Source organism: Crocuta crocuta, unplaced genomic scaffold (genome assembly GCF_008692635.1).
Source record: "Crocuta crocuta isolate KB4526 unplaced genomic scaffold, BGI_CrCroc_1.0 scaffold69, whole genome shotgun sequence".
NCBI lineage: Eukaryota > Metazoa > Chordata > Mammalia > Carnivora > Hyaenidae > Crocuta > Crocuta crocuta.
Genome location: NW_027551576.1, coordinates 1,005,363 through 1,032,905, shown reverse-complemented (window position 1 = coordinate 1,032,905; position 27,543 = coordinate 1,005,363). Strand labels below are relative to the sequence as shown.

Sequence of the window (27,543 nt, the reverse complement as noted above, 5' to 3'; positions counted from 1 at the left end):
AAGAGTACATAAACATCTCTGCGATTTAAAGAATTACAAAGTGACGCCCATTTAACCACCGCTCGGGGCATGAAACAGAAACATGCCTCTCCCTCCTCTTTAGGGTACCAGTTCTCAACCCTGGTCTCACAGTAGAACCCCCTCCGCCTCCCTCTCAGGAAGCTTAAAAAAAAAAGCCCCATACCTTCCCTGTGATTCTGCACCCCAAAGATACCAATTTACGCAGTCTGGGCCGGAGACCCTGGTATCCATCTTTTAAGCTCCCCCAAGGGGTTCTATTATTCATTCTAGGTTGGAAATCCCTACCGACATGGGAGCCTCCCTTGCTTGTCTTGTTAGGGTTTCCCACTTACACATGCATCCCCCCCTCGACAATAGACTTTGTTTTGCCCGATTTTGGTCTTTCCAGAAGCAGAGTCATGCCACGTATGTCCTTTTGTGATCTTGTTCCACGCCGCGGAAGGCATCTGTGATGTACGGCCTGGGCTTGAATTCCAGTGCATGACCACACCGGTCTATCCACTCTGCTAGTGGACAGTTAGGGCATTTAGCTGTCAGCACAACAGTGGTGTGAACCCACCTGCGTGCACTTCCTGGTTCGGTTTTGCAAGAGGTGCTGCATCAGAATACATGTACGTCCACTTGACTAGTATCGTTAGTTCCCTAGGGCTGCTCTCCCGAACTACCACACCCGAGTGGCTTAAAACAACAGAACTCATTTTGTCACAGATGGGCTTGGAGGCCAGTCTGAAATCAAGTTGTCAACAGGGCCGTGCTCTCTGAGGCCTCTCGGGGTGAACCCTCCCTTTCCTCTTTCAGCTTCGGGTGGTTCCAAGCCTTGACTTACGGCTGTTCTCACAGCAGCCTGCCTCCATCTTCCCATGGCCTTCTCGTGTCTGTGTCTTCTGACTCACATAAAGACACCTGTCATTGGATTTAGGGCCCGCCCACCTGCATAATCCAGAGTACTTTCACCTCAAGACCTTTAACTTAAGCACATCTACAAAGACTCTTTGTCCAAATGAAGTTATTCAGTTTCCAGGCAGATGTATCTTTGGGTGTAGCGGGGACTGCCACTCAACCCACTACAACTAAGAAATACCAAAGTTTCTCAGATGGTTTGTTTGACATTACCTTTGTAGGCAACCACAGCCCCCTGCTGAGGAAGGGGCGGACCCACTCCCTCTGGAGAGGGGCTGGGTTAGGGCAAGGTTCCTGCTTCCTTCATCTCATGCTGTAAATCGCACGCCCTTAGGTGTCACTCTCCTGCCCGCCAGCTTCTCCCCTGGGCTCGGCGCTTGGGGACCTCCCAGTGGTGAGCAGTCCGGCAGTGTGCCCTAGCTTTCTCACTGCCACGTGATCTTGGGCAAGCCATGGCTTCTCATTCAGACTCTGACTGCTCATCTATAAAGTGAGGCTAATCCCCCCATCCAAAGGTCAGGGATGCCAGGGAGTCCCTGAACAGGAAGCCCCATGTCTGTCGCGAGTGGGAGAATTCCGGCCCTTGCTTTGTGGAAGGCCGCTGATGGCCTGCAGCTCTCATTCTGGACCTTGGGGTGCAGGGCCTCCGCCTACCCTCTCTTCACCCTCCAATAGGAATGGAGCCAAGCCCAGGATACTTCACTGGCTCCTTTTTATTTGGCACTGCATCCGGGATAGGGGCAGTGAGGATCGAAGCAAGGGCTTCTGAAGCCTCATGTCCCCCATGCCCCCTAGACCCTGGTATGCACTGATAAAGGGCAGGGGGCCTGGAAGGCTCAGTGTCTTCAGGAGGCATGCCTCAGCCTTGGGTTTGTCACAGAGTCTGGCCTTGAACTTGCCTTTGGCCTTGATCTTTCTGTGGGTGCTAGGAAGATTTCCAACCTCGAAGGGTAGAGGCCACAAGGCACTTCCAGGACAGGGACCACGAACACACTGGGGAGCAACAGCCGCAGTGTGAAAAGGGGGAAGAAGGGGAAGAGATGATCAGGAAATCTGTTCCGCAAGGGGGTTCTGAGGAAAAAAGCCCTTCCCTTGGGGCTCCAGCTAGCCCGGGAGCTGCCCTCGCCCGTGCCCTCCAGCCCCGACCCCAGTATTCAGCACTGCCCACCAGGTGCGAGTCATAGCTCAAGGCCCACCTTTCTTGGTTTCAGGGCGTTGGATGCCAACTTGAGCTCAGGGTTAGATGGGAAGGAAATCAAAACCTTGGCGGTAGGGAGAGTCATCAAGGCCTTGCCTGTGGTGGACAGGGCCTTAGAGCCCACCAACTTGCTGTGCTGCAGTCTGAGGACCGGGCCCTGGCATCGGAGCGGATGGGGAGGAGGCAGCCGGGCCTTCGGGTAGAGGCTCGGGAAGTGGTAAGGGGCTGTGGGAGCAAGAGGGGCCGTCAGGGCCTGGGGAGGGCCCAAGGCTCACCAGCACCCCTCAAGGTGTGCGTGGAGGGTGGAAAGGTGGGGGAAGATGAGGGCCGGGGTATGAGATGGCAAATGGAGCCCTCCCAGCTCCTCCTCCTCCAGAGGCCATGGGAAGAACGCGGGATTTGGAGCCCAACAGACCTGGTCTGCATCCCAGCTCTGCCCCTCCTGAGATGTGCAACCTCGGGCAGCTTCCTTAAACTTCCTGATGCCTCGGCTGGAAAATGGGGATAATAGCACCTACCTTGCTAGGTGGTGAGGAGCTGGCTGGGGAGCGGCCCAGTGTAAATTGTTAAGTGCCCTACGATTAGCTCCTTTCCCCCAGAGGCAACTTTGCATGGAGGCAAAGGCAGAATACTGCTGCAGGGAAAGCTTGAGCTCTGGAGAGAGACGGACCCTGGACTGAGTCCTGGAATCTGGGAAGTACGTAGCGCTACCTTGCAGGGTGACTGCTTTGGAGGGAACGATATTCATTTGGTCATGCATTTTTAAAAAATACTTTGTAAGCGGTGGCCCTTACTTGCTACTGGTGCCTTTTTGGTGGGGCTACGGCGGGGCTGCAAATCCACGTGGTCAGGAGGGGCTTGGAGAATAGGAAGAAAATGCCTTGGGACCCTGGGGTGTTTGGGGGGAGTGGTCTTACCCAGGGCCTGGGGGTTCTTCAGACTCAATGGCAATCTGTTCAACGGGTGGGGCTGCCTGTCCCCACTAGCAAAGGTCATGGTGAAAATGCAGCCCATCCTGGTGTTGGGGAGTTCCCACTTCCGGAGACTGGGGTGGGCCAGGGCTGTGGCACATTTCGCCTTGCCTTTCTTCCCCTTTCCAGGGGCTGAGGTGGTGGCAGTGGAGACTGGCTTCTCAGTGTGCCCCAGGCTCCTGGCCCCAGCAGCCTTCCTAGGAGCTGACCTGTGGGTAACGGTCCCTGAGTCCTTGCCTTCCCCAGAGCCTCGCTGGGTCAGCAGCTGAGGGAGGGCCGGGCGGACCCCCATCCGCCGGTGACACATTGCCAGGGGCTTCTTGATGGTGGAGCCTTCTACCAGGAGCCGGATACCCACATACTGGGGTACCTCCACGGCGGGCTGTGGGAAAGAGGAGAGGAGGCCCGTTGAGACGGTGGCGCTGGCATTAATTTCTGGGTTGAGAAACTGGGAGCTCATCTCTGTCCTCTAAGGGGTCTGGCTCAAGAGGCCTGAAATCAGTACCTAGAAAGTCACAGAGTCCCTGGGATTAGTAACCCAGTGGAGTCAGGGAGTCTTAGTTAGGCCCGCATTAGGAGCCCCTGCCCTTTGCCCTCCTGAACGCCCCCAGTCCCGGCTGAACTGTGTATGCTTCTGCTCCACAAGCCACGGCTGATGGGCAGCTTCCTGAGTTATGCCAGATTCTGTGCAGACAGAATTTGAGTTATGTCGCCCAGACAGATAAGAGGCTTGGAGCCTGCCTAGAGCCTTGCATGAACCTATTATGGGGAAGCAGAAACGAAGAGCCTTAATGAAGGCATTGGATCGAGAGAATGAAGCAGCAAATTTGCTGAAGGAGGCAGACAGAGATCCAGGCAAGGAGGTGCTGTACAATTTTCAGCTCCGAGTAAGCCAGCAGAACCTCCTACAGCTAGGCTCCAGGACAGCCTCCCTGTGTCTTGCTAATGACCCCTTTTTAACCATGAGCTGGTTTGAGGGGTTTTCTGTGTCAACAATGGATCCTGATTAAAATCTATCAGAGTCACTTGCAGCTTGTAAAAAATACAAATATCAGAGCTGCCGCAAAGCCCCTTTAATCAAAACTGGGTATCAAAATAAGTCAGTGAAAAGGATGACAGGATTATGTGTCGTGGGCGCTAAGTACCACTTTACAAAGTAACTGATCATTGCAAAGGGGAGGATGCAACTCACAATGGAGAGATCTGGTAGCTACCACCTAAACCCCATGGCCAGAGCTAGCATCACTAATCACAAGACACCCACAGTGTGTGCCTTGTGTTGCCATATGAGGTACCCAGCATCACCTCTCAAGTGTTCTTGCCAAAAATGTTTTACCTGAACCTTATCAAGCTGTTTGGCCCAACTTCTCGTTTATAGGACATTGAGATAACAGAACAGTCTAAATAGAAACAATCAGATAAATCCAGAATGTGGGACAGTTCTACAAAACAACCAACCTGGTCCCTTCAAAAGATTAGGGGTGACGGAAAACAGTGCTGCTGTTCTAGATTAAAAGAGATTAAAGAGCACCAAAAAGAATAAAGACCTGTAATAAATGTAACCAAGGAAATGAAAGACCTGTACACTGAAAGCTAAGATAGTGATGAAAAAAAAAACTGAAGACACAAATAAACGGAAAGACATTCTGTGCTGATGAATTAATGTTATTAAATTATCCATGCTACTCAAAGCAATCTACAGATTTAACGCAATCTCGATCAAAATGCCAAAAGCATTTTTCACAAAAAGAAAAATTTCCAAAACTTATATGGAACCACAAAACACTCTGCATAGCCAAAACAATCTTTTTTTTTTTTTTAAGATTTTTATTTTTAAGTAGTCTCTGTGCCCAACGTGGGGCTTGAATTTACAACTCCAAGACCACAAGTCACACACTCTACCAACTGAGCCAGCCAGGTGCCCCCAAACAGTCTTGAGAAAGAAGAACAGAAGTTGAAAGCATCATGCTTACTGACGACAAACTATATGACAAAGCACAGTAATCAAACAGTATGGTACTGCCATTAAAAAATGCACATAGACCTACTGAACAGAATACAGAGCTGCCCAGAAATAATCCCACGCATAAATGGTGAATTAATTTAAGACGAAAGAAGATACAAGAATATTCACTGGGGAAAGGGCAGACTCTTCGATAAGCGGTGCTGGGAAACCTGGACAGCCACACGCAAAAGAACGAACCTGGACCACTAANCTTACTGACGACAAACTATATGACAAAGCACAGTAATCAAACAGTATGGTACTGGCATTAAAAAATGCACGTAGACCTACTGAACAGAATACAGAGCTGCCCAGAAATAATCCCACGCATAAATGGTGAATTAATTTAAGACGAAAGAAGATACAAGAATATTCACTGGGGAAAGGGCAGACTCTTCGATAAACGGTGCTGGGAAACCTGGACAGCCACACGCAAAAGAATGAACTTGGACCACTATCTTATGACACACACAAAAACCAACTCCGAATGGATTAAAGTGAATTTAAGACCTGAAACCATAAAACTCCTCAGAGAAAACATAGGCAAGTAAGGTCTATGACATCTGTCTTGACAATGATTTTTTGGATTTGATACCAAAAGCAAAGGCAACAAAAACAAAAATAAACACGTGGGACTACCTCTAACTAAAAAGCTTCTGAACAGCAAAGGAAACCAACAACAAAGTGAAAAGGCAACCTACCCAATGGGAGAAAATATGTGCAAATCATGTCTGATAAGGGGCTAGCATCCAAAATACACAAAGAACTCATACAACTCAATGGCAATGACAATAGTCTTATTTAAAAATGGGCAGAGGATCCAAGAAGACATTTTTTCCAAAGATGACCAATAGATGGCCAACCGACACATGAAAATGTTTCAACAGGAGCCCCTGGGTGGCTCAGTCGGTGAAGTGTCCGACTTCAGCTCAGATCATGATCTCACAGTTCGTGGGTTTGAGCCCTGCGTCAGGCTCTTGTGCTGACAGCTCAGACCCTGGAGCCTGCTTCGGATTCTGTGTCTCCCTCTCTCTCTGCCCCTCCCCTGCGTGTGCTCTGTCTCTCTCTCTCTCAAAAATAAAGAAACATTGAAAAAAATGTTAAAAAAAATAAAAAAAGAAGAAAGAAAGTGTGTTCAACATCACTAATCATCAGGGCAATCCAAATTAAAACCATAATAGGCTATTATCTCACACCTGTTAGAATGGCTATTATCAAAAAGAAACAGGGTTGGTGAGGATGTGGAGAAAAGGGAACACTTGTGCGCTGTTAGTGGGAATATAAATTGGTGCAGCCACTGTGAAAAACAGTATTGAGGTTCCTCAAAAAATTAACAATAGAAATATGATATGATCCAGCAATTCTACTTCTGGGTATTTATCCAATGCAAACAAAAAACATTACTAACTTGAACAAGTATCTGCACCTCCATGCTAATGGCAGCATTATTTACAATATCCAAGACATAGAAGCAATCCATGTCCATCCATCAACGGATGAATGAATAAAGAAAATATGAGTGTCTATCTATCTATCATGGAATGTTATTCACCCATAAAAAGAAGGAAATCTTGCCATTTGTATAACATGGATGGGCTTTGAGGGAAGAAATTACGCTAGTGAGGTAAGTCAGAGAGAACGACAAATATCTCATGATACAAATTATATGTGGAACCTGAAATAAACATAAAAACAAAACCAGAAACAAAAACCCTGAACTCATAGACACAGAGAACAGATCAGTAGTTGCCAGAGGCAGTGGGCAATATGGATGAAGGGGGTCCAGGTACAAATGTCCAGTTATAAAATAAATAAGCCATGGATGTAATGTAACATATAGTTAATAATACTGTATTGCGTATTTGAAAGTTGCTAAGAGAGTAGACCTTTTAATTTTTCACTAGAAGAAAACAAAATTGTAACTGTGTGTGATAATGGATGTTAACTAGACTTATTGTGGTGATCACTTCACAATATATACAAATATCAAATCATTCATTATGTTGTATACCTGAATCGAATATAGTATTCCATGTTAATTACATCTCAATAAGCAACAACTTCAGAGAGATCTAAGTCCTTTAAAGCAGCTACGGATCTTTTAAGCAACCCAAGGGCATACTTATATGTCTTATGTTTAAGTCTTTAACACATTGTGAGTTAACAGGGCGGTAGGCACTCTCTGTTAACAGTAGGGCTTCTAGAATTGCGAGGGCTGTTGTCTTGTAGTAGCCTCACAGAGAGGAGAGCTGTCTCTAAGAATTGTGGATATGGCTTAGGTGTAATAGAAGAGAGTATAAATTTGATACATAAGAAACCCACAAAGTTTTTAAAAATATGCACTTGGATTGAAAGGGACAGACACAATATGAAATCAAAGAGGCTTCTGTATCCAGGTAACAGACTAAGAACTATTGAGGATGTTCATGGGAAAGGATGATTTAGGGCTGAACGGAGATTCCAATGGATGAAAGCAAGAGCCACAGAGAATTCCTAGGAAGTTAACGAGGGTCCTAATAGCAAAACTGGAAATGTGTGCCGGACTAGATTTCAGAGTTGCTATGGACCAATGCTTCCCGTGTACTTTCTACTCTGTCTCTCCATTTTGAATGGGAGAATCATTAAAGGAAAAAAGTAGGACAAAGTAAGACAAAAACAACCAGTGCAAATGGTGAATCTTCATGACATGTTGGTTTTAAAAAAAGAAAAACAAGGGTGCCTGGGCAGCTCAGTCAGTTGAGCAACTGATGATTTTGGCTCAGGTCATGATCTCATGGTCGGTCGGTCGGTCGGTCGGTCGGTCATGAGATGGAGCCCCATATTGGGCTCAGTGTGGGGCATGGAGCCTCTCTCCCTGCCCCTTCCCCACATGTACACATGTGATATCTCTCTCTCTCTCAAAATAAACAAATTGTTTTAATTAATAAACGTTAAAAACAAAAACAAAAAGCCATAAAAGATTTTCAGGACAACTAAGACATCTGAAAAATGCAGATGTGTAGACCCTGAGCGGGACGTTTTAGAACAGTCTCTGGGGGTGGAGCTTCCTGAGACCTGTGTTTTTGGGAAGCTTGCCGAGTGATTCTGGCCTGTGAACCAGCATTTGGTAACCATTGTGCTAGAATGTTCCCTTCTCCCTTGGCTTTGTCCTATTTTCCTATCCTTATATTTGTTTTTTGAAACCAATATGCCAATATTGATTTATGATCAGTAAATGTGACAAAGACCAGGACATTTGGGTCATGTAATTAGCATGTTCTCTATCCGTGGCCAAACTTTGATAGAAGCCAAATCCTTTTTTTTTTTTTATGTTTACTTATTTACTTTAGGAGACAGAGGGAGAGAGAGAATCCTAAGCAGGTTCTACACTCAGCACTCAGTGTGAAGCCTGGTGCAGGGCTCTATTTTACGAAAGCCAGATCATGACTTGAGTCAAAATCAAGAGTCGGAAGTTTAACCAACTGAGCCACCCAGGTGCCCCAGTAGAAGTCGAAACCTAATCAGAATGATACTTAGGATTAGGATAATTAATTTAACTGCCATGAGAAATTGCAGAGTTCAGAAACACTTGAAATTGGTTTTCTGATTTTTAAAAACGGTATTCTATTCCATAAGTGGACTCAAATCTCTTTCTGGAACAAGGCAAGTAAAATTATTATAAAAGGAATAAAATAATAACAATAATAACAGTAGCAGCAGCTTCCACTAACTGACTCTTACTGTATGTCCAGGCATACGTGATGCCACCTTTCATGAGACACCTGATGACCTTATCAGGTACTAACAATAGCTAAAACATGGAGTATTTATGATGTTCAAACACTGTTCTGAAGGGCTTTACCTATATCCTCATTTAATTATCACAACCTTATGAGGTAGGGATTATATTGAGTCCTGCTTTACAGATGGGGAAACTGAGATTCCCAGGGGTTAGGGAATTGTTCAAAGTCACACAGCTCATACTTAGTGAGCACAGATTTGAACCCAGGGAGGTTTGGCTTTTAACACTTCGCTATATGCCTCTCTAGAAATATGATCCACATGTATATTTTTGTTATTGTTAGTGATACAATTAATTTTTCGTTTGTTTTAATTCCAGTGTAGTTAACAGTCTTATACTAGTTTCCGGTGTACAATACAGCAATTCAACAATTCCACACACTACTCCATGCTCATCAAGATAAGTGTACTCTTAATCCTCTTCACCTGCTTCACTCATCCCCACCCCCGGTAGCCATCAGTTTGTTCTCTATAGTTAAAAGTCTGGTTTGGGGCGTCTGGGTGGCTCAGTGGGTTAAGTGTCTGACTTTGGCTCAGGTCATGATCTCAGAGTTCATGAGTTCGAGCCCCACATCGGGCTCTGTGCTGACAGCTCAGAACCTGGGGCCTGCTTTGGATTCTGTGTCTCCCTCTCTCTCTGCCCTTCCCCGTGCATACTCTGTCTCTCTCTCTCCCTCAAAAAAAGTAAACGTTAAAAAAGAATTTTTTTTAAGTCCAGTTTTAGGTTTGTCTTTTTTTTCCCCTTTGTTTTGTTTCTTAAATTCCACATCAGTGAAATCATATGGTATCTTTCTCTTCCTGGCTTATTTCACTTAGCATTATGCTCTCTAGATCTATCCATGTTGTTGCCGATGGGAAGATTTCACTTTTATGGCTGAATAATGTTCCACTGTATATACTACATTTTCTTTATCCATTCATCTATCGATGGACACTTAGGCTACTTCCATAATTTGGCCATTGTAAATAATGCTGTAATAAACCTAGGGTGCACATATCCCTTCCAATTAGTGTTTTTATATTCTTTGGGTAAATATCCACTAGCGCCATTACTGGATCATAGGGATGACTCCCACATATTAACTCATGTTCACTCTCCCAAACCCTATGAGAAAGATGGTAACGGCATCTTCATTTTCCAGATGAGAAAATGGAAGAGTGGCTTTACTGAGTCGTTGTGGCAGGACCAGAACTTGAACCAGGGCTGTCTGCCTGCAGTGCCCTGTGCTTCACGAGGGGGGTGCATGGAAGAGGGGGGGAAGACTCCCTGGGGTCCTGCCTGGGCCCAGCCGCCTCACCTGCTTGTAGATGAGCTCGAAGGCTCCTGTGTCACTGTTGCGGTCTAGCCGCCGGTCGATAACCACTCGCAGGGTGTCAGCTTGCACGCCTGCGCAGAGCCGGGCGGTGACAGCCGTGGAGGGGGCCATGGTGGGGCTGGCATTGATCTCAATCAGCCAGGGCTGGAAGTCCTCACCAAACACGAAGTCAGCACCGTAGAGCTCGAAGCTGGCCTTCCGGCACTGCACGGTGTCCTGGGAGGTCTGCAAGGCATGGATCACAGCGGCCTTCATGCCAGGCACGATGACAGTGGACCAGGCGTTTGGGGCCCCCATCTCCCGCAGGTGGGCCTGGAACTTCTGGCTTGACCACATGTTGTCTGAGGGCAGCAGCGGGTGCCGATGGCATGAATTCTCCAGGTGCTTCTGGATGGAGTTGTTGCACAGGTGCACTGAGCTGGGGCAGAGAGCAGAAGGCCCTGGAGTCAACCAGCCTGCTCAAGTCCCACCTTCACCCCGACTAGTTGTGACATCGTTTCACCCAAGTGCTCCTTCACATCTGTCAAACGGGGGCAAACAGCACCCACTTCACTGGGTTTTCACGAATGACTGAGATAATATGCATGAAGCACTTGGTACCCATCACATATGCAGCGTTCAGTAACTAACCGCTATGAGTTTCATAACAGTGCCTCCATTCTTCAGATGTGAAAAAAGCAGCTTAACGAGGTTTCACTTGACCAAAGTCACACTCCCTAGAAGCTGCAGAGATGGAATCCGAACCCAGGGCTCAACAAGACTTTCTCTCACTCCCCAAGTTAATACTGCAACCTGACTCTCCGCTCTAGATTTCTCCTGAACCCCCTGACCCTGCTCCACAGTCTTTGTTAAGTAACACGTATCATTGTATTACCTATTAGATAATTCTACTTATTGTATTCATTGTTTATGAGTAACGGCATTAAAACGATGCCTTATCAGCATAAGATACTTCACGTCACTCATTCTAAAAGAGATAAAAGTAAAATAACCATATTCTACTCAGAGTGGCAAAAATCATCAACAGTGTCGGGTAGGACACAGGCAGACACATTTCATACGTGTCCACCTTACGTGTGGGAATGTGAACCTTGAGAGCTGGGCTCTTGTTTTATTCACTGCTGTATCTCTGGAGCGTAGAACACACTTGGTAGGTATCTGCTGGGTGGACGGAGAACCTGCCTGTGTGCAGACTGGGACTGGAGCCCAGCGTTGCACTGGGAGCCACCTGTCGCTTGTCAGCTCCCCAGCCAGACGGAAAGCTCATAGAAAATAAGGGATGGGGCTCACTTGTCCAGGTTCGTCAAGGAGAAGGGCTGTGTGGAGAAGCGGATGTAGCTGTCACGGTAGAACCACACGGTCAGTGGGTTCCAGTCAGTCACCAGGAACCACTGTCTCAGGTCAAACTTGGTGCCAAAGATGAGCAGGGGCCGCTCAATATACTTCTGTACCACCCACTTGCCGTCCTTCATCATCGTGGGGTTGCCGTCTACCAGCTTCAGCATCTCCTCCAGGTGGTCCATACACATGATGCCTAAGGGGGAAACAGGGTGGTCAGGGATGGGGTCAGGCTTGGGCTGGAAGAGCCCGGGTACCATGGACAGCTCATCTTAAGCCCTCATCCCCACAGAGCTGCTAGGCCTTCTCCAGAACCCTGTTCTCTTTGGCAAAGCTGGGAATCTGCGAAAGATTTTTTTAAAAACTGGGGGGGAGGGGCGTCTGGGTGGCTCTATCGTTTACGTGTCTGGCTTCGGCTCAGGTCATGATCTACAATCCGTGAGTTCAGCACNGGGAGTCACAGACTCTGAAACAGGCTCCAGGCTCTGAGCTAGCAGTCAGCACAGAGCCCGACTCGGGGCTCGAACCCACGAACCACGAGATCATGACCGCGAGAAGCGAAAATCGGGCGCTTAACCGACTAAGCCACCCAGGCGCCCCTTGCTCTCTCTCTCTCTTAAAAAATAAATACTAAAAAAATTTTTTTTAAGATTAAAAAATTGTTTTAATTAACCTCTTTGGTTTGATTGAAAAGTAATATATGCACACGTGAAAATTCAAACCACATTGGGCTTTTTAAAATACCATATGCATATATGACTTTAACTTCTTCGCAATAATTAACAGAATATAAAACATAAAAGCAGGAAGTACAAAGGGTATAGAATAAAAAGATACTTCTTTCCCAGAGGCAGCCAACTGCCGCTTCCGGGTCCAGTGGATACATTTCCAAATTATGGGAGAGTCTGTGTGCCTCAGTCTGATAAGGTTCTATACCTCTAACAAAACATGTTAAGGATTTCAAATAGTTCTTGGCCTATGGTGAGCATTCAGTAAATGTTAACACCTATCATTATTATTAGCCATCTGTAGAATAAATTTCTAGCTGTAGATATGCTGGCTCCAAGGGTATGTACATTTTTTCATTTTATATTACAAAAGATGTTCTACCAATCTGCACTCCCAGCAAAAGTATATGAGATTATGTATCTGCCCACATCCTGCCCAACACTATTGATTATTTTGGCCATTCTTTTAGGTAGAAAATAGTTACCTTATTTTAATTTTCTCTCTTTTATAACAAGTGATGTTAAGTACCTTATACTTAAAAGGCATCATTTTAATGCCGATAGATATCAGAATCACACTGTAAACATACGTGCTCACAAGTCAATCTCACTCCTTCATTGTCTGGCCCCCAAAGCGGCCTGATCACCTGCCAATGGCACAGAATAACTTGTGTCTGGTTCCCAAGCCAGATCCTTTCTTAAGTGATGAGAATGATCATCAAGATTCCCAAGAACATAATGCCTTGTATAACCAAAAATTAAGGCTATTCATGTCCATTGACCCAGCAATTTCTTTTTTAAGAATTTATCCTAGGGGCGCCTGAGTGGCTCAGTCGGTTAGGTGTCCAACTTCGGCTCAGGTCATGATCTCGCGGTTCGTGAGTTCAAGCCCCACACTGGGCTCTGTGCTGACGACTCGGAGCCTGGAGCCTGCTTCGGATTCTGTGTCTCCCTCTCTCTCTCTGCTCCTCCCCTGCTCATGTTCTCTCTCTCCCAAAGAATAAACAAACGTGAAATTAAGGGAGGCTTTTGCTTTCTTTTTTCTATTTTTTTCTGTATTGTCTAATCCTTTTTTAAATAATAAATACATATTTTTAAAACTGGAAAAAAAAAACCCACAGTATTTACAAGGTAGGAAAAGAAAAGACCAAGAGGCCGGTTTTGAAGTGACACAGGGATGTCACTCAGTGTCCGGACCTTCAGTAGCTTCCCCTGGACATGAACAAACTCAGTATTTGGAAGGATCTGGTGCCAAAAGTATGTTTTCCACATCTTGTGAGTCCTTAACCAGTTTTTTAAGGCTGGGCTAATGCACCAACCCAACTTGATGGCTCCCCTGTTACAATTCCACTCACACTGGGCTGAGGGGCCAGGATAGTAGGTAAAAATAATAGCACTTATACAGCAGTTACTATGTAAAAGCACATATCACACTCACTTACCTCTTGAGAAGGTAAAGTTGGCTCCATTTACCAAACGATGAAATGAGGTAGGACACAGGTTGACTCTCCTGCCCCAAGTCTTACAGATAGTAGGAGGCAGAGTGTGGGTTTGGCCTGACGTAGTCTGGCTCCCAGCATCCATACCCTTAAGCACATGCTATGCTTCAAAGGGATGCTCTGGTCAAGTCAGAGAGCCCATCGATGATAGACTACTGCACGTGAGGATCACCAGACACACCTAAAGCATTAACCCAACTCTGAGAGCCAATGTCTATGGGGTGATCACCCTGTGCCAGGCACCATGCTGAGATTTCGGCGTGTCTGGAGAGTTAGCCACACTACCTCATTTAATCCTCGCCTCACAGGAGGTTACTCTCCCCTCTCACAGATGAAGGAACTGAGGTTCAGAGAGGTGGTGTAACTTACTCAAGATCACACAGACTATTAGTAGCAAAGCTAGGATTTGAACCCAGGCAGTTTGGGTCCAACACGTCCTGCACTATTAACCTCCCCAGCCTCTAGGCTGGAGAGGCAGGCTGTAGGGCGCTGGTGCAGGAAGCAGGGGCTGACCCCCACCTCGTCCTCGGGACTTGGCTCCCGGCTTCACGATCCAGACGTTGCGATCTCCTTCCATGTCCATCTGTGGCACCACGGCCCGCAGCTGCTGCAGGATGTCCTCACAGCGCTGCGTCTGGGTGTCGAGGTGCCTGAGTTCTGCCCCCTCGCTGTGGGGAGATGAGGGGATTGGGCAAGGCTGGGTCTGGGGGCAGCCTGGTGGACGAGGCAAGAGGAAGCACAAGCCCCCTGGCCATGGTCCAACACACCCTCCCCCAAGATACCCAGTTAGGTCTCTTCCAAACCCCCATCCCATCCTAAGCTGCCCCCCCATTCTCACTGGCCCAGGGCGCCCCCTGAGAATGCCAGAACACGAGGGGGTGACATTCCACTTGTCACACGCCCTCCTGTTCCAACACTCCGCCCTCTGTGCCTACCTCCTGTTACAACAGAACTGCCGTCGGCAGAATGTGATCACACCAGCATCTGACGACGAGGCACTACTAGGTGCCAGGGGTAGTGCCAGGGGCTTCACATACATTATCGCTAATCCTCTCTATGGCCCTGCCAGGGAAGTATTACTCGTCCCGCCCTAGAGACGTGTACACTGAAGCCGGGAGACTTCAGAGGACTTGCCCGAGGCCACATACTGAGTCGAGTGGCTGCGTCAGGATGCAAACGCTGTCCTGCTTGATCCCTCCATCCACTGGTACTTTTTGGGGTTCATTCTCCTCCAAACTAACCTGGGTGATAGGTTGGTCTTCTCCTGGTCTAACTCTGTGTTTCTTTTTTTTTTTTTTTTTTTATATTTTTTAAATTTATTTCTAGGAGAGAGAGAGAGACAGCGTGAGAAGGGGAGGGTCAGAGAGAGAGGGAGTCACAGACTGAAACAGGCTCCAGGCTCTGAGCTGGCAGTCAGCACAGAGCCCGACGCGGGGCTCGAACCCACGAACCGCGAGATCATGACCTAAGCGAAAGTCGGACGCTCAACCGACTAAGCCACCCAGGCGCCCCTGGTCTAACTCTTTCTAAGCACATCTGTATCACACATCTCCTCGGCTTGTTTTCTTCGCATCACTTATCACGCAATACCTACGCTTATTTGGTTACTGTGTCTGTCTCCCTTCACTGGAATCCAAGCTCCATAAGAGCAGGGACATTTTTTACAGTCGTTATTCTGCTGTGCTCCCATCCTCCAACAGTACACCTTCTAGGTGCTCCTTAAAAGTCTGTTGTGGGGATGAATGGTTGCCTGCCTCAGCAACTGGGCTGTGCAGAGAAGGGTTTGTGCACAAAGACAGACTCTGTCAGGGCGCCTGGGTGGCTCAGTCGGTTAAGCGTCCGACTTCGGCTCAGGTCATGATCTCACGGTTTGTGGGTTCGAGCCCCGCGCCGAGCTCTGTGCTGACAGCCAGCTCAGAGCCTGGAGCCTGTTTCAGATTCTGTGTCTCCCTCTCTCTTTGACCCTCCCCTGCTCACACTGTCTCTCTCTCAGAAATATTTTTTTTTTAAATTAAAAAAAAAAAGGAATATTCACACTTAAGTCCTAAATCTTCTATTACCAGAGGGTTTGCTGGAAAGTTTTTGGTGGACGCTGGCATAGGGAATCTGCTCAATAAACCCGTGCTTTGGCCCAGGAAAGTGTCAGATGACGGTGGCAGGGGCATGTGTCATTTGAAAAAGTACATTAGACATGCCAATACCATTTTTATATTTAACAACAACAAAAAAAGCAACCAGTGTTTGTGGGAAGTCAACCTTGATAAAAGCCTGGCTGGTGAGCCATGCATGATTTGTTTTTAAAAAGTTGAAAACAGGGGCACCCGCGTGGCTCAGTTGGTTAAGCAACCAGCTCTTGATGTCGGCTCAGGTCGTGATCTCACAGTTTGTGAGTTGGAGCTCCACTGACCGTGCAGAGCCCGCTTGGGATTCTCTCTCTCTCTCTGCTCCTCCCTCACTGTGTACTCTCTCTCTCAAAATAAATAAACTTAAAAAAAAAAAAGTTGAAAACCGTAAATTCCGTAAATATTGCAGGAATTAATGAATGCTAACTATCTGTAATGTCTATGAGTTAGCCTCCTAACACCATATATATTTGACTGAGGCAGCCAGCTGCCCCAAAACCTTTTTTTTTTTTTTTTTAAAGGCAGGCTCTATCCCCAACACAGGGCTTGAACTCAAGACCCTGAAATCAGGAGTCGCAAGCTCTACCAACAGAGCCAGCTAGGCACGCTTATACGATGCGATATTTTATGTAATCCCGACTCTGGAGAAGTGCCCAAGGCCCTCTAGAACTTCCCTTTCATCTAGAAATTCAAAGGATTCATGTTCTAATGTTCTAACTTAGTCTTGAGAATTCTTAGTTTAAGGAGGGGCCTTTCCTGGTACTTCTCTGGTAGCTCAGTATGTCATGCATTCCAAGCTCATTTATTAATTCTTTAGTGTCCCCTGTCAAAATGATGACGTCTGCCCACTCCTTTCTATTAATACCACCGAGCTGAGGCCCGTAGCAGCCCCGCCCGACTTGCTGCAAGCCTCCCCACCTGAGCTGTGCACCCACTGAGGGCACAGACTACACTTCATCTCTGGAGCCTGGCACAACACTGAGCACACAGGAAGCGCTCAATAGATGCTGGTGCCCTCCTGCCTTGGGGGCGCACTTCTCCCTTCCTCCTCCTTGGGGTGCACTTCTGCCTTGGGGGCGCGCTTCTCCCTTCCTTACCCCGCACCCCCACGCCTCTGCCGAATCGAATTCCTGTCTCAACTCAACTCCCTTTCTCTGATTAGGAACCTTTTCCCCAAGTGTGTTCTGAGAAGACAAGCCCTCAGGACGCCTGGGGGAGCATGGGGGCCGGGGGCTCGTAAGGACAGGATGTGCTGCCCCGTCTCTCTCTCTGAGGTTAACACCACCCACAGGTTCTGAGAAGCCTTGCATCGAGGAAGCCTGCATTCATTAACTTTGTTTAACCCGATGTTCTCCAGGTACAGCTGACAGCAAAAGCCTTTCATTCATCGAATCAATTTATGTCCCACAGAACTAAGCATCCTATGGGGCGCACTTTGGGAAACACTGGCCTCTAGGACCAACCCTCAATGACTTGACAGATTCCCATTTTGTGAATGAACCCTGTGAGTTCTGCTGCGTGGGTAACACAGATTAGCCTGCCTAACCCCATCGTGGAGACAGACATTATTTCGCGTGTGAAAAGTAAAGCTCGGAGAGATGAGTGGTATCGCCAAGGTCAAAAGAGCTGGGAAGCTGCCCAGGTCGGGACGACCTGACACCACAGGCCACGGTCTTAGTGACCATGCCACGCCAAGGTTCGGGAAGGAGGGTTTGGAAGCTGACATGAAGGCAATGGGAGTCCCTGAGGGCTCATGGGCAGTAGAGGCGGGGCCAACCGAGTGGGAGCCTGGGGAGGAGAGGGTCCCTCCCTGAGCTCAGAACATAAGCTCCCTGAGAGCCGGGGGCGCCTGCCCAGGCCGCGCGGCCCTGGCCTCACAGGTACTCACTGGACTACTTGGTAGTAGCGCCGGAGGAAGAGGGACCAGCCCTCAGGGCTGAGGTACAGGGGCGCCTCCAGGCCCTTGTCGATGTCCATGTGAGCCAGGGTGCTAAGATGCTCCTCACAGGCACACAAAGCCTCATCCACAAACTCTGGGGTCACCGTCGCTGGCTTTTTCTCCTGCTTCTTGGGCTGCTTGTCTCCTGAAGACAGAAAGGGGCCTGTCACTAGCTGACACACGAGGCATGTCACCTGACACGTGCCACGGCCCCCAAGGCTCCAGGGCCTGTCATTTGCCTGAGGCCAGCATACACGTGTACCCCCTACTGTCCTGGGACCTGTCACTTACCTGAGGCTCTGTTCTAGCTTCACCTGTGACCCTAGGACCCGCCCCCGGCCCCACTGTCCTGGGAGCTGTTACTCACTTGAAGCTCTACACTAAAGGCCCCAAAGCCTCTCAGGACCTATAGGCCCAGCACACACCTGCAGCCTCTCTGTCCCTGGGACCTCTGACACACCTGAGGCCTTTCAGTCCCTGATCCTGGCACACAACAGTCTTCTTTTCACCTGACATGCCCAGGAGACGGCAATGGAGAGGACTCCTTCTGCAAGAGGCAGGGACTTTCCTCTATCCAGTAGAGCTGCGCCTCCTTCCCTGAATCCATGGCTGATAGGCCCCTGGATAACAGGATGGGCACTTACAGGTAGGAGCTAACTTCAGAGACAGAAAGGCCGAGCAATGGGTGGGGCCAACCGGCAGTAAGGGACTCTCTGTCCCCCTCCACAAGAGACAAGGGGTCCTCAGACCACATGCAACTACATGGTTTCACTGCTTCCTCCTCATCCGAGACCTGAGCTCCCCACAGGCAGGGATGGACCATGTCTTCTTAGTCTGTCCTCTCTATGGTGGTTGGCCACACGCCAGGCCCGTGGGATGGCTGAGTGACGCAGCGGGTTGGTTAACAAATGAATCAGAAGACAGGTGGGTGACTGGGAAAGAAGAACAGATGAGTGGGTGGAGAGGAGGACATAGGGACGGGACGGTGGCTAGGAGAATGGAAAAGCAGGTGGGGAGATGGGGAGACGAGTTTGTGGGAGAATGGAAAGGAAGGCACAGGAGAGGACAGATCGCAGGGAGTGTGGAGCTGAGAGAAGGCAGGCGAAGGAGTAAATCAGCAGTGTGGGAATAAGTGGGGTGAGAGGTGACTGAATGACAAACAGATGGGCGGGTGACTGCGAGCTCAGTGGGTGGGAGCGTGTGTGTAGGCAGGTAGAGAGAGGAGTAGACGGATGGATGGACAAGTGGTGGGTAGAGATGTACGGATGGTGGGTAGGAAGAGGGGAGCGAGATGGGGAGGGGCAGATGGATGTGGCTAATACGCAGGCAGACGGGGAGATGAACAGATGAATGTATGGGGGGAAGGAAAATGAAACGGCGGGGGGGGGAGTGGACGTAACCACAGCACTTACCTGGGGCCTCTTCCTCTTCTGTCTGGACAGAGAGCGACTTCCATTCAGACTTCACCACCAGCTTGAGAACGTTGCGGGCAGCTGTCAGCCAGAAGTCCTCTGCTCCCGGGGCAGGGAATACCCTGCTCAGCCCCTGGGCTCAGGCCTGTTCTGGTTCCGGAACCTGATCATAACCTGCCTGCCCCATTTTGGATCCGGAACGTAACTACCTTCTGACTCTAGACTCTGGGATTAGAACCTGGCTTCTGTTTCAATTGTAGACCCAGGCCTAGAATCTGAGGTGGCATAAATACTGCCTTCCGAATCTGGCCTAGACCGGTTGTCTCATTTCCCCCTTCTGTTCCTTCTGATCCACTTGTGACTCTTACTCTATCCTGAGAACCGGACCTGAGCCCAAAACCTATGTCAGATTTGGAGATGAATTTAAAGCTAATATCAAATCTGAACCCAAATTCTGACCTCACCTTAGAACATGTTCTGAAGTCAGAAACTATTCTGCCTTAGAAACCCAAAGTCTACAGCCTTGTCTAGATTTGGAACCCAATCTACCCAGTGGAATCTGACACAGGCCTAGAACATACTACGGACTCCAAGCTCAACCCACTGGCCAACTTTTAGAACCTACTTTAGAATACAGACTAAGCTATCTGAGCTCTTCTGGAGGTCTGCGTTGACCAAGCTGAGAAGTTTATTATGGGAGGCATATTAGGGGAAGATAAGGATTGGGGATGGAGAAGGAAATCGGCCGGGGTGAATGAAGGCGTAAGGAGAGGCCTTTTGCTCTCTAACATGAACCAGGGTTTTAGCCTGGGGGCCCAGGCATGGGGCTGGCATCTCCTTACCTATGAAGGCCTTTTTGTCATCCTCAGCCCCCAGGCGGTAGCAGCGCGGAAAGAAGGAGTCAGCATCAGCCTCATCAAACCACGGCAAATTCCGGAGATTGAGACACAGGCCCACCTATGGAGTTAGCCGCTGAGGGGGCACAGCGGGACTTGCCCAGGGCACCTTAAGGGACTCCCCACATTCACCACATGCCCAGACAGCTCGGGGAGACCCTGCTTGGATGTTCGCAGAGCCTCTGCTGCACTTGGCTAGGCCTGACTCACTCATACCCATTTCCATGTGTATGCCATGCAGTTTGCTCTGCCAAGAATGCCCTACATCCCTCCTCACTGTCCTTTCACATTCTTTTTTTTTAAGTTTTATTTATTTTGAGAGAGAGAGAGAGAGAGAGAGAGAGAGAACATGAGCAGGAAAGGGGCAGAGGGAGAGAGAGGAGAGTCGCCAGCGCTGTGAGATCAAACCTGAGCCGAAATGAAGAGTCAGATGCTTAACCCACTGAGCTGCCCAGGTGCTCCCACCCTTTCACAGTCTTAAAGACCTGCCTCCTCTAGGAAATCTTCCCAGCCCGCACCAGTAACATACTAGCAGGTTCCAATGATAAAGCTTGTCATTCTCGCCAGAACCCTACAAAATAGATGTTATTGGTATTCTCAGCACCTGGGTGGCTCAGTGGGGTGGGCGTCTGACCTCGGCTAAGGTCATGATCTCACGGTTCATGGGTCTGAGCCCTGCGTCAGGCTCTGTGGCGACAGCTTAGAACCTGGAGCCCGCTTCATATTCTGTATCTCCCTCTCCCCTGCTCTTATTCTCTCTCTCAAAAATGGATGAACATTAAAAAGAAATGGGGCACCTCAGTGGCTCAGTCGGTCAAGCAGCCGACTTGGGCTCAGGTCGTGATCTCACAGTCAGTGGGTTCAAGCCCCGTGCCAGGCTCTGCGCTGACGGCTCAGAGCCTGGAGCTGCTTTGGATTCTGTGTCTCCTTCTCTCTCTGCCCCTCCCCTGCTCACGCTCTCTCTCTCTCTCTCTCTCTCTCAAAAATAAACATAAAAAAATAATTTAAAAATTAAAAAAATAATAAAAAATTAAAAATGCGGAAACTGAGGCTCAGAGAGGTGAAAACACTTGTTAATAAACCCAGGTGAGATCGAAAGGATCCATCAGCCAGATATTCCTTGCTTAACTGGTAAGGGGTCTCTTGTTTACAGTCACTGGACTTGGTGTTTTTCTGGCTCCGGATCCTGTTTGGATCCTGGAGTCTATTCTAGTCATCATGTCTACATGTGCCTGACATGCTGCAGGGGTTGGATTTGAACCCAGGCCTCCCTGATTCCAAATCCCACTGACTTCCATACCTCTCCACCTCCTAAGAACTCTTACTGACAAGGGAAAGCAGGGAGTGGGGTTGCCACCCAAGGACTATGGGTTAGAAGCTGCTATGCCTGCTCCCCTGGGGAACCCACCTTAGTGGTAAAAGAGCCAGCCCGGGCATAGTGGTTTATCATCTGGTCCTTGGAGAGGAAGCGACAGTCCAGCACATCCCGCCGAGTGGTCCAGATGAAATAGGGGATCTCGTTCCGAACCATGCGGGACTGGGGAGAGCAGAGGAAATAGGGGAGACTGGTGTGGGCAACACAAGGCCTGAGAAACTTCTCCTCGCTCTGCTGAGCGTGTGTGTGTGTGTGTGTGTGTGTGCGTGCACGTGCGTGTATGAATGGAAGAAGAGTATGCTTCCAAGGCAGCCTCTGCCCACACCCCATATCTCTGTGTAAGGTAAGAAGAGACAGCTCTTCCTCCAGGGCACACACTTGGGAGCAGAGAGCAGGCTGGCTTGCAGAACTCCTTTGGTCAGGTGCCCCTAGGCAGTGACTGAGCTACACAACCTTTGTTTTGGCCCATGGCTATCAGTGACCTGCTCAGTGATAGGACAGTGACTCCAAGCTGATGGGCACAGAGTGTGTGATAAAGGCTCTCTTAGGATGCTACCTCCTCCATCCTTCCCGCAACTCTGGGAGGAAGGATTACTAACAGGCGATGACATTATGTGTCAGGCCTGTTCTAGGTGCTTTTCTTTCTTTCTTTCTTTTTTTTTTTTTTACGTGGTTTTCCTACCAACTCATTTAATGTTCATCAGAACCCCCAAGAGGTAGGTGCTGCTGTTATCCCCATTTCACAGATGAGGGAACTGAGGCACAGACAGGATAAGTGACTTATCTCGGAGCTCACATGGTTGGGCCACATGAAATTGCCAGCGTTCAACTTCTGAGGACATACCAAAACGGCAATTTGGTATAGTTCAGCTTAGTAAGTGGTGGTGCCAAGGTTTAAAGCCAAGTGTCCCCACCTCATCCCAGAGGAGCCCTCACCTCCACACCATCAGACCAGCCCCTTTTGGAGCTTTGTAGGCCCTTCCTTCCAGCCTTCACTTGCCAAGGGCAGAGAAAGGATGTGAAATATGGGGGTCTTATTTGGAAGGGGGAATTACCAGTGTGGGGGTTCTGCTGGCTTCTGATATAACCTAGCAGGGTTCTGACCCCAGGCCAGGCTTGTCTGAGCCCCTGTGCCCCTCACCGCTCTCCTGGCCCATCCAGGCTTTACCGAAGCAGTTTTTACTACAGATGGGGAAACCGAAGCCCAGAGAAGGAAAGGACTTCTCTGAGGTAACCCAGCAGGCCTCTACTGCTCTCCCTCTAGCCCCTCCCTGCCAGCCCCCGGGGGACCTCACCATCAGAGCATGTGTCCCATCTAGGTCATCAAATTCCATTAAATCAGCAAAGTCTAACAGCTGTGGTGGTCGAAACGCCTCGTGTTTGTCTTCATCCTCTGTGGATGCAGAGCCCAGGCCTGGTGAGGTCCCCGTCCCTGCCCCACAGGCCTACACCAGAGTCTCAACCCCGGGACAGAGGAATCAAAGGAAAGGGACTTGGCAGGGATGGGGTGCGGGGGGGGCAGCCTGTGGGAAGGGAGGGAACAGCTCACCATCCTCAGTGGTGTCACTGTCACCCATTACTGAGCTATCCAGATCCTTCTGGGGTGGCGGCAGGGTGGTGCCCGAGTGATGGACCATCTTCTTCTCCACCCAGCCTCTCCGGCGCAAGAGGCACCGTATCACTGGGTAGCGGCCTTGGATCATAAAGATCTTCTTCTGCTGTTAAGTTGAGAGAAGGATACTTATTCAGTAAGTATCATCCCAGTGCCACACCTACGGGATATAGCGGTGAGCCAGACAGTTCTGGTTTCTGCCTTCAGGAAATGTTTATGTTCTAATCGGGGAGATACATTATAAACAAATAGAGAGGGGGAGATGGGCATGGAGGAGGGCACTTGTGGGGATGAGCACTGGGAGCTTTATGGAAACCAATCTGACAATAAACTATTTGTAAAATAAAAAAAAAAACAGAGAAATAAATATGCATAGTAATAATGATGATGGTAAATGCTAACAATTATTGAGCACCTACCATGCTCTGCTTATGTGTATTATTAATAACAACATGTCTTTTTTAATAGATGCTATCATCCCCACTTAAGTGGTTATGAAACAGAGGCATAGAGAGGTTGAACAGTGTGGGCACACGGTAATTAGTGCAAAAGCATTTAAATCCAGGCTGGCTGCCTCCCAAAACTGGATACTCAATGGAGACCCAGAGAGACTAGAAATACAAACATGGGAACGGTGAGAAGGAGTGTACAGAACTGGGCAAACAGCAGTTCAGGCAGAGGGAAAAGCATGTGCAAAGGTCCTGAGGCTGAAGAGAGGTCGGAAGAAACTGGAAGGAAGCCAGGGAGAAGGGGGTGTGGAAAATGAGGGCAGAGCTCCTAAGGAGGCAGGCAGTGGTACTTTCAGGTAGACTGAGATAGGTCTGCAGGCCTTGAACAGACTTGAATTTTATATTGAGGGTAGCATGAAGCGATAAAGGCACACTGAGAGTGTGACATGCTTGGAGGCTTTATAAGTTCGGCTTGCTGCTACACGGAGAACAGATGCGGGGATGGGATGGGGGGGACCACGGAGACTGTTAGAAGGCTGTTGTGGTTTGGGCAGGAGAAAAATCACAATAGCATTTCTAGAACAAGGGTAGAGATGTGGAGAAGGTGACAGAGTGGAGACTCGGTTTGGAAATAGACATGACTAGTTTTGCTGATGGGGTTAGATGTGTAGTAGGTGAGCAGGGTGCCTGGCTGGCTCGGGCAGTACAGCACTCAACTCTCGACCTGAGGGTCGTGAGGTCCAGCCCCATGCTGGGCGTAGAGTTTACTTGAAAACAAAAGCAAGAATGGGGCGCCCGGGTGGCTTAGTTGGTTAAGCGCCCGACTTTCGCCCAGGTCATGATCTCGCGGTTCGTGGGTTCGAGCCCCGCGTCGGGCTCTGTGCTGACTGCCAGCTCAGAGCCTGGAGCCTGTTTCAGAGTCTGTGACTCCCTCTCTCTCTGACCCTCCCCTGCTCACGCTGTCTCTCTCTCTCTCTCTCTCTCCTAGAAATAAATAAAACATTAAAAAAAAAAAACAAAAACAGAAGCAAGAACAAAACACGGTTATCTAGATGTCTGGGTGAACAAACAGAAAGATCACATTCCTGGCTTGAGAACTGGGAGACAGAAAGACCGGAGATGAGGGAAGACAACAGGTTTAGGCAGGAAAATCAAGAGTACGGCTGGGGACATGGGTGCTTCTGAGTTGTCTCTGGATGGAGATGCCAAGGAGGGGCACGGATCTAGGGAGTGTGGAGTCAGAAGAGAGGCTGGCTGGGAAGGGCATGCAGAGGGCACAGCGCGCTGACCGCACTCACAGCCAAGAAGACAGGTGTGGAGAGAGATCCAGGGAACCAAGAAAGCCTTTTAGAGCCGTCAAAGGCTGAAAATGAGCAGCCAGGGAGGGAGAAAGGAAAACTAGGGGTGTGCAGACAGCCAAGGGGGAAGGGTATGCGGGGCAGCGGCGTAGACACACACAAGATACCAGACCAGGATGAAGACAGAAAAGGGGCTGCTGGATTTGGCTCCTTGGAGGTCAGAGTGGCCTTGACTAGAGGGGTTCCCGATGGGAGCGGGAAAAGGCTAGAAACCAGCGTGGTAGGAGCTGAGTAGTGAATCCCAGGTAGGGAAGTTAGTTCCGCAAACAAGGGCTACTGAAGCACTGGGACGATTTTAAGACGGCTGTGGGATCAAGGTTTTTGGTTTTGTTCGTTTTTAAAGGATGGAAGAACACAGTTCGGAGAGGCAGGTTAAGCCATTCTCAGGGCCCTTTCTAGAAGCCCCCTCCCAGCCCCCTCCGACCTTGACAGCTCTCTCCACGTGGATCCTGGCGTTTCTGAGCCGGCCCATGTGGTGAGACGTCTTGGAGAATCCTCGCCAGAGGACAAGGGAACCTGCAGAAAGATGCGGAGTAGGGCTGGGGCGGGCTGGGAGCGTCTCTCCGGGCCTCCGACGCCCACGCCCCTTTCTCCATCCTTCATCCGGATGCCCACACTCCGCACTGCTCCAGACCCCCTCGTTCCCTCCACCCCAAGTCGTCTCGTCCTCGCCACCACCTCCGACCAGGATGGGCGGGCCGCAACGGGCCTCATCCTCCTGCGACTGGGCATCATCCAGGGCCGAGGTGTGCGGGGACCTGAAACGGCGGAGATCCGCGGCGCTCTGCGCGTGGACGCCGNCCCTCACCGCGCGCGCGGCCCCGCCTCCCCTCTGCGCGCCGCCTCTTCTCGGGGGAGGGCCCGGCGGAGGCTGGAGCGGAGCCCTCAGTTCCGAGGCCCCGCCCTCTGTTTGCTGTCGCCCTGGAAACCATTCCCAGGGCACAATCAGGGCTCGGGTAGTGGGTTCGGGGACTCCCTCCAGCGGGCTGAAATCCGGACCTCACCGAGGGTGGAAGCGCAGAGCACTGGCACTGCCAGTTAATTTCAGTGCCATGGTTCGTGTGGCTTGAGTCATTCCACGGTATTTATAGAGGGCCACCGTGCTAGGCAGGCAGCAGTCCAAGTGCTGGAGACTGGAAGAACAAGCTAGAGGTGATCCCTGACCCCACGGAGCTTACAGCCCAGTGGAGGGAAAACAAAATAGCAAGCAACAAAGAAATAAAACTGCTGTAGGTATGAAAAGGGCAATGAACAAGCAGTAAACTGAAACCAGGAAGGGGATAAAGTTTAGACAAGGCAAAGATGTCCTCTCTGAAGAGGTGACACTTAAGCTGAAGCCTACACAACGCAAAAGAGGTCAGGAATTGGCTAGGGAAGAGAGGAGGAATAGTATTCCAGGGAGAGGAAAGTCTCAGCAAGTGCCCTGAGGAGGGGAAGAACCTTCCCCAGGAACTAAAAGGCAGCCAGGGTGGCTGGAGCCTGGTGAAGCTGGATCAGATCTGCCGGGCGAGGTGGATGGGCCCAGCGTAAGGTTCTTGGAGACTGATCTGAAAGCCAGGGCAGTATGTGGATGAAAACAATGAGAGCGTACAGAGTGCAGCACTATCTCCACCCCCAACCCCCTGCCCAGCCCCACACCACCAATAACTCAGAAACAGGAATACAGATCATGGAGACAATCACAGAAAAAATGTAGCAGCCACAGCCCTCAACACTGCAAAGACTCTCAGGAACCTTTTTGGAGGTAGTGGCAAAGTATGATCTTCCAAAGTCACAGCTGACACAAATAAGGCTCCAAAATGTTAATTCGCCTAAAATCACACAGCAGAGCCAGCACTGGAACTCAGGTCAGACTCCAAAACCCCACTTTTATTTAACGTAAGTACACATTATCACTCAGACGGGCTACCTATGAGTCATAGAAGTACCAAAGGAGCAATTTGAGGTACGAACTCCAGCAATGCCCATTTAAGCGGAGTCCGAGTAAGAGTACTCTGGTCCAAGAACCCAGCTTTAATTACAGGGTAAATCCGCCAGTACAGTGAAGGTGGGTCCTCAGCCTCACTGTCCAGGCCACCTCAACCTGAGATCACTCTTCCCAACCCTTCTTGGTTGGAGGCTGGGCTTCCCAAAAGGAAGGCCCCCCCCAGAAGGGGGCGGGCTGATTGGCAACCATCTGGTCTGTTCTTTCTCCTCAGCCTCAAATCTGGCTTTAGGAGCTCCAGACCCTGGGAGATGGATCTGTGATAAATGGCTGGCTCACCTAGGCAATGCTGTCCTGTGAGGGTTCTGTGAGCAGCTGCCATTCTCTAGGGAACATCCAGCTTCACCGTGAACACCTGTTAACACTGCGAAGCAAGAACACAGCCGTGTGCCCCAGAGGAGGGCACACCTAATTCTGTCGGCAGCAGGAGGAGGTCACAGAGGGAATGTCATAAAAGGGATGACAGCTATCCGGGTTGCTCCCACCCCTAACCCTCTTCCCTTTAACTTTACCTCGAGAGACTTCTTTGGTGATCTGGAAGAAAACTCTTTGGAAAGCTCAGCTCAAAGGCTAACCCTTCGAAAATTTTCCCAATACCCACTTCCAGATTTCAGTTCATGAATATGAAAACACTTCAGT

General features: G+C 49.4%; 1 protein-coding gene across 14 annotated transcripts; it reads right to left on the bottom strand.

Moving 5' to 3' along the window:
• On the bottom strand, positions 1–27,543 carry TTLL3 (tubulin tyrosine ligase like 3). 14 transcript variants are annotated; one of them, XM_077751454.1, is made up of 14 exons: positions 27,184–27,535; positions 25,345–25,436; positions 23,051–23,219; positions 22,797–22,894; positions 21,535–21,663; positions 20,073–20,187; positions 19,231–19,329; positions 17,768–17,963; positions 14,276–14,424; positions 11,482–11,725; positions 10,174–10,609; positions 3,037–3,472; positions 2,118–2,344; positions 1–1,914 (listed from the first exon to the last, which is right to left on the bottom strand). In XM_077751454.1, the coding sequence occupies exons 1-14, from the start codon at positions 27,224–27,226 to the stop codon at positions 1,621–1,623; spliced, it is 2,727 nt and encodes a 908-aa protein (XP_077607580.1). In that variant the 5' UTR covers positions 27,227–27,535; the 3' UTR covers positions 1–1,620. The 14 variants fall into 14 exon arrangements, with proteins under 14 accessions (XP_077607580.1, XP_077607581.1, XP_077607582.1 ...); XM_077751455.1 differs by having other exon boundaries at positions 23,051–23,216; XM_077751456.1 differs by having other exon boundaries at positions 20,073–20,142; positions 27,184–27,534.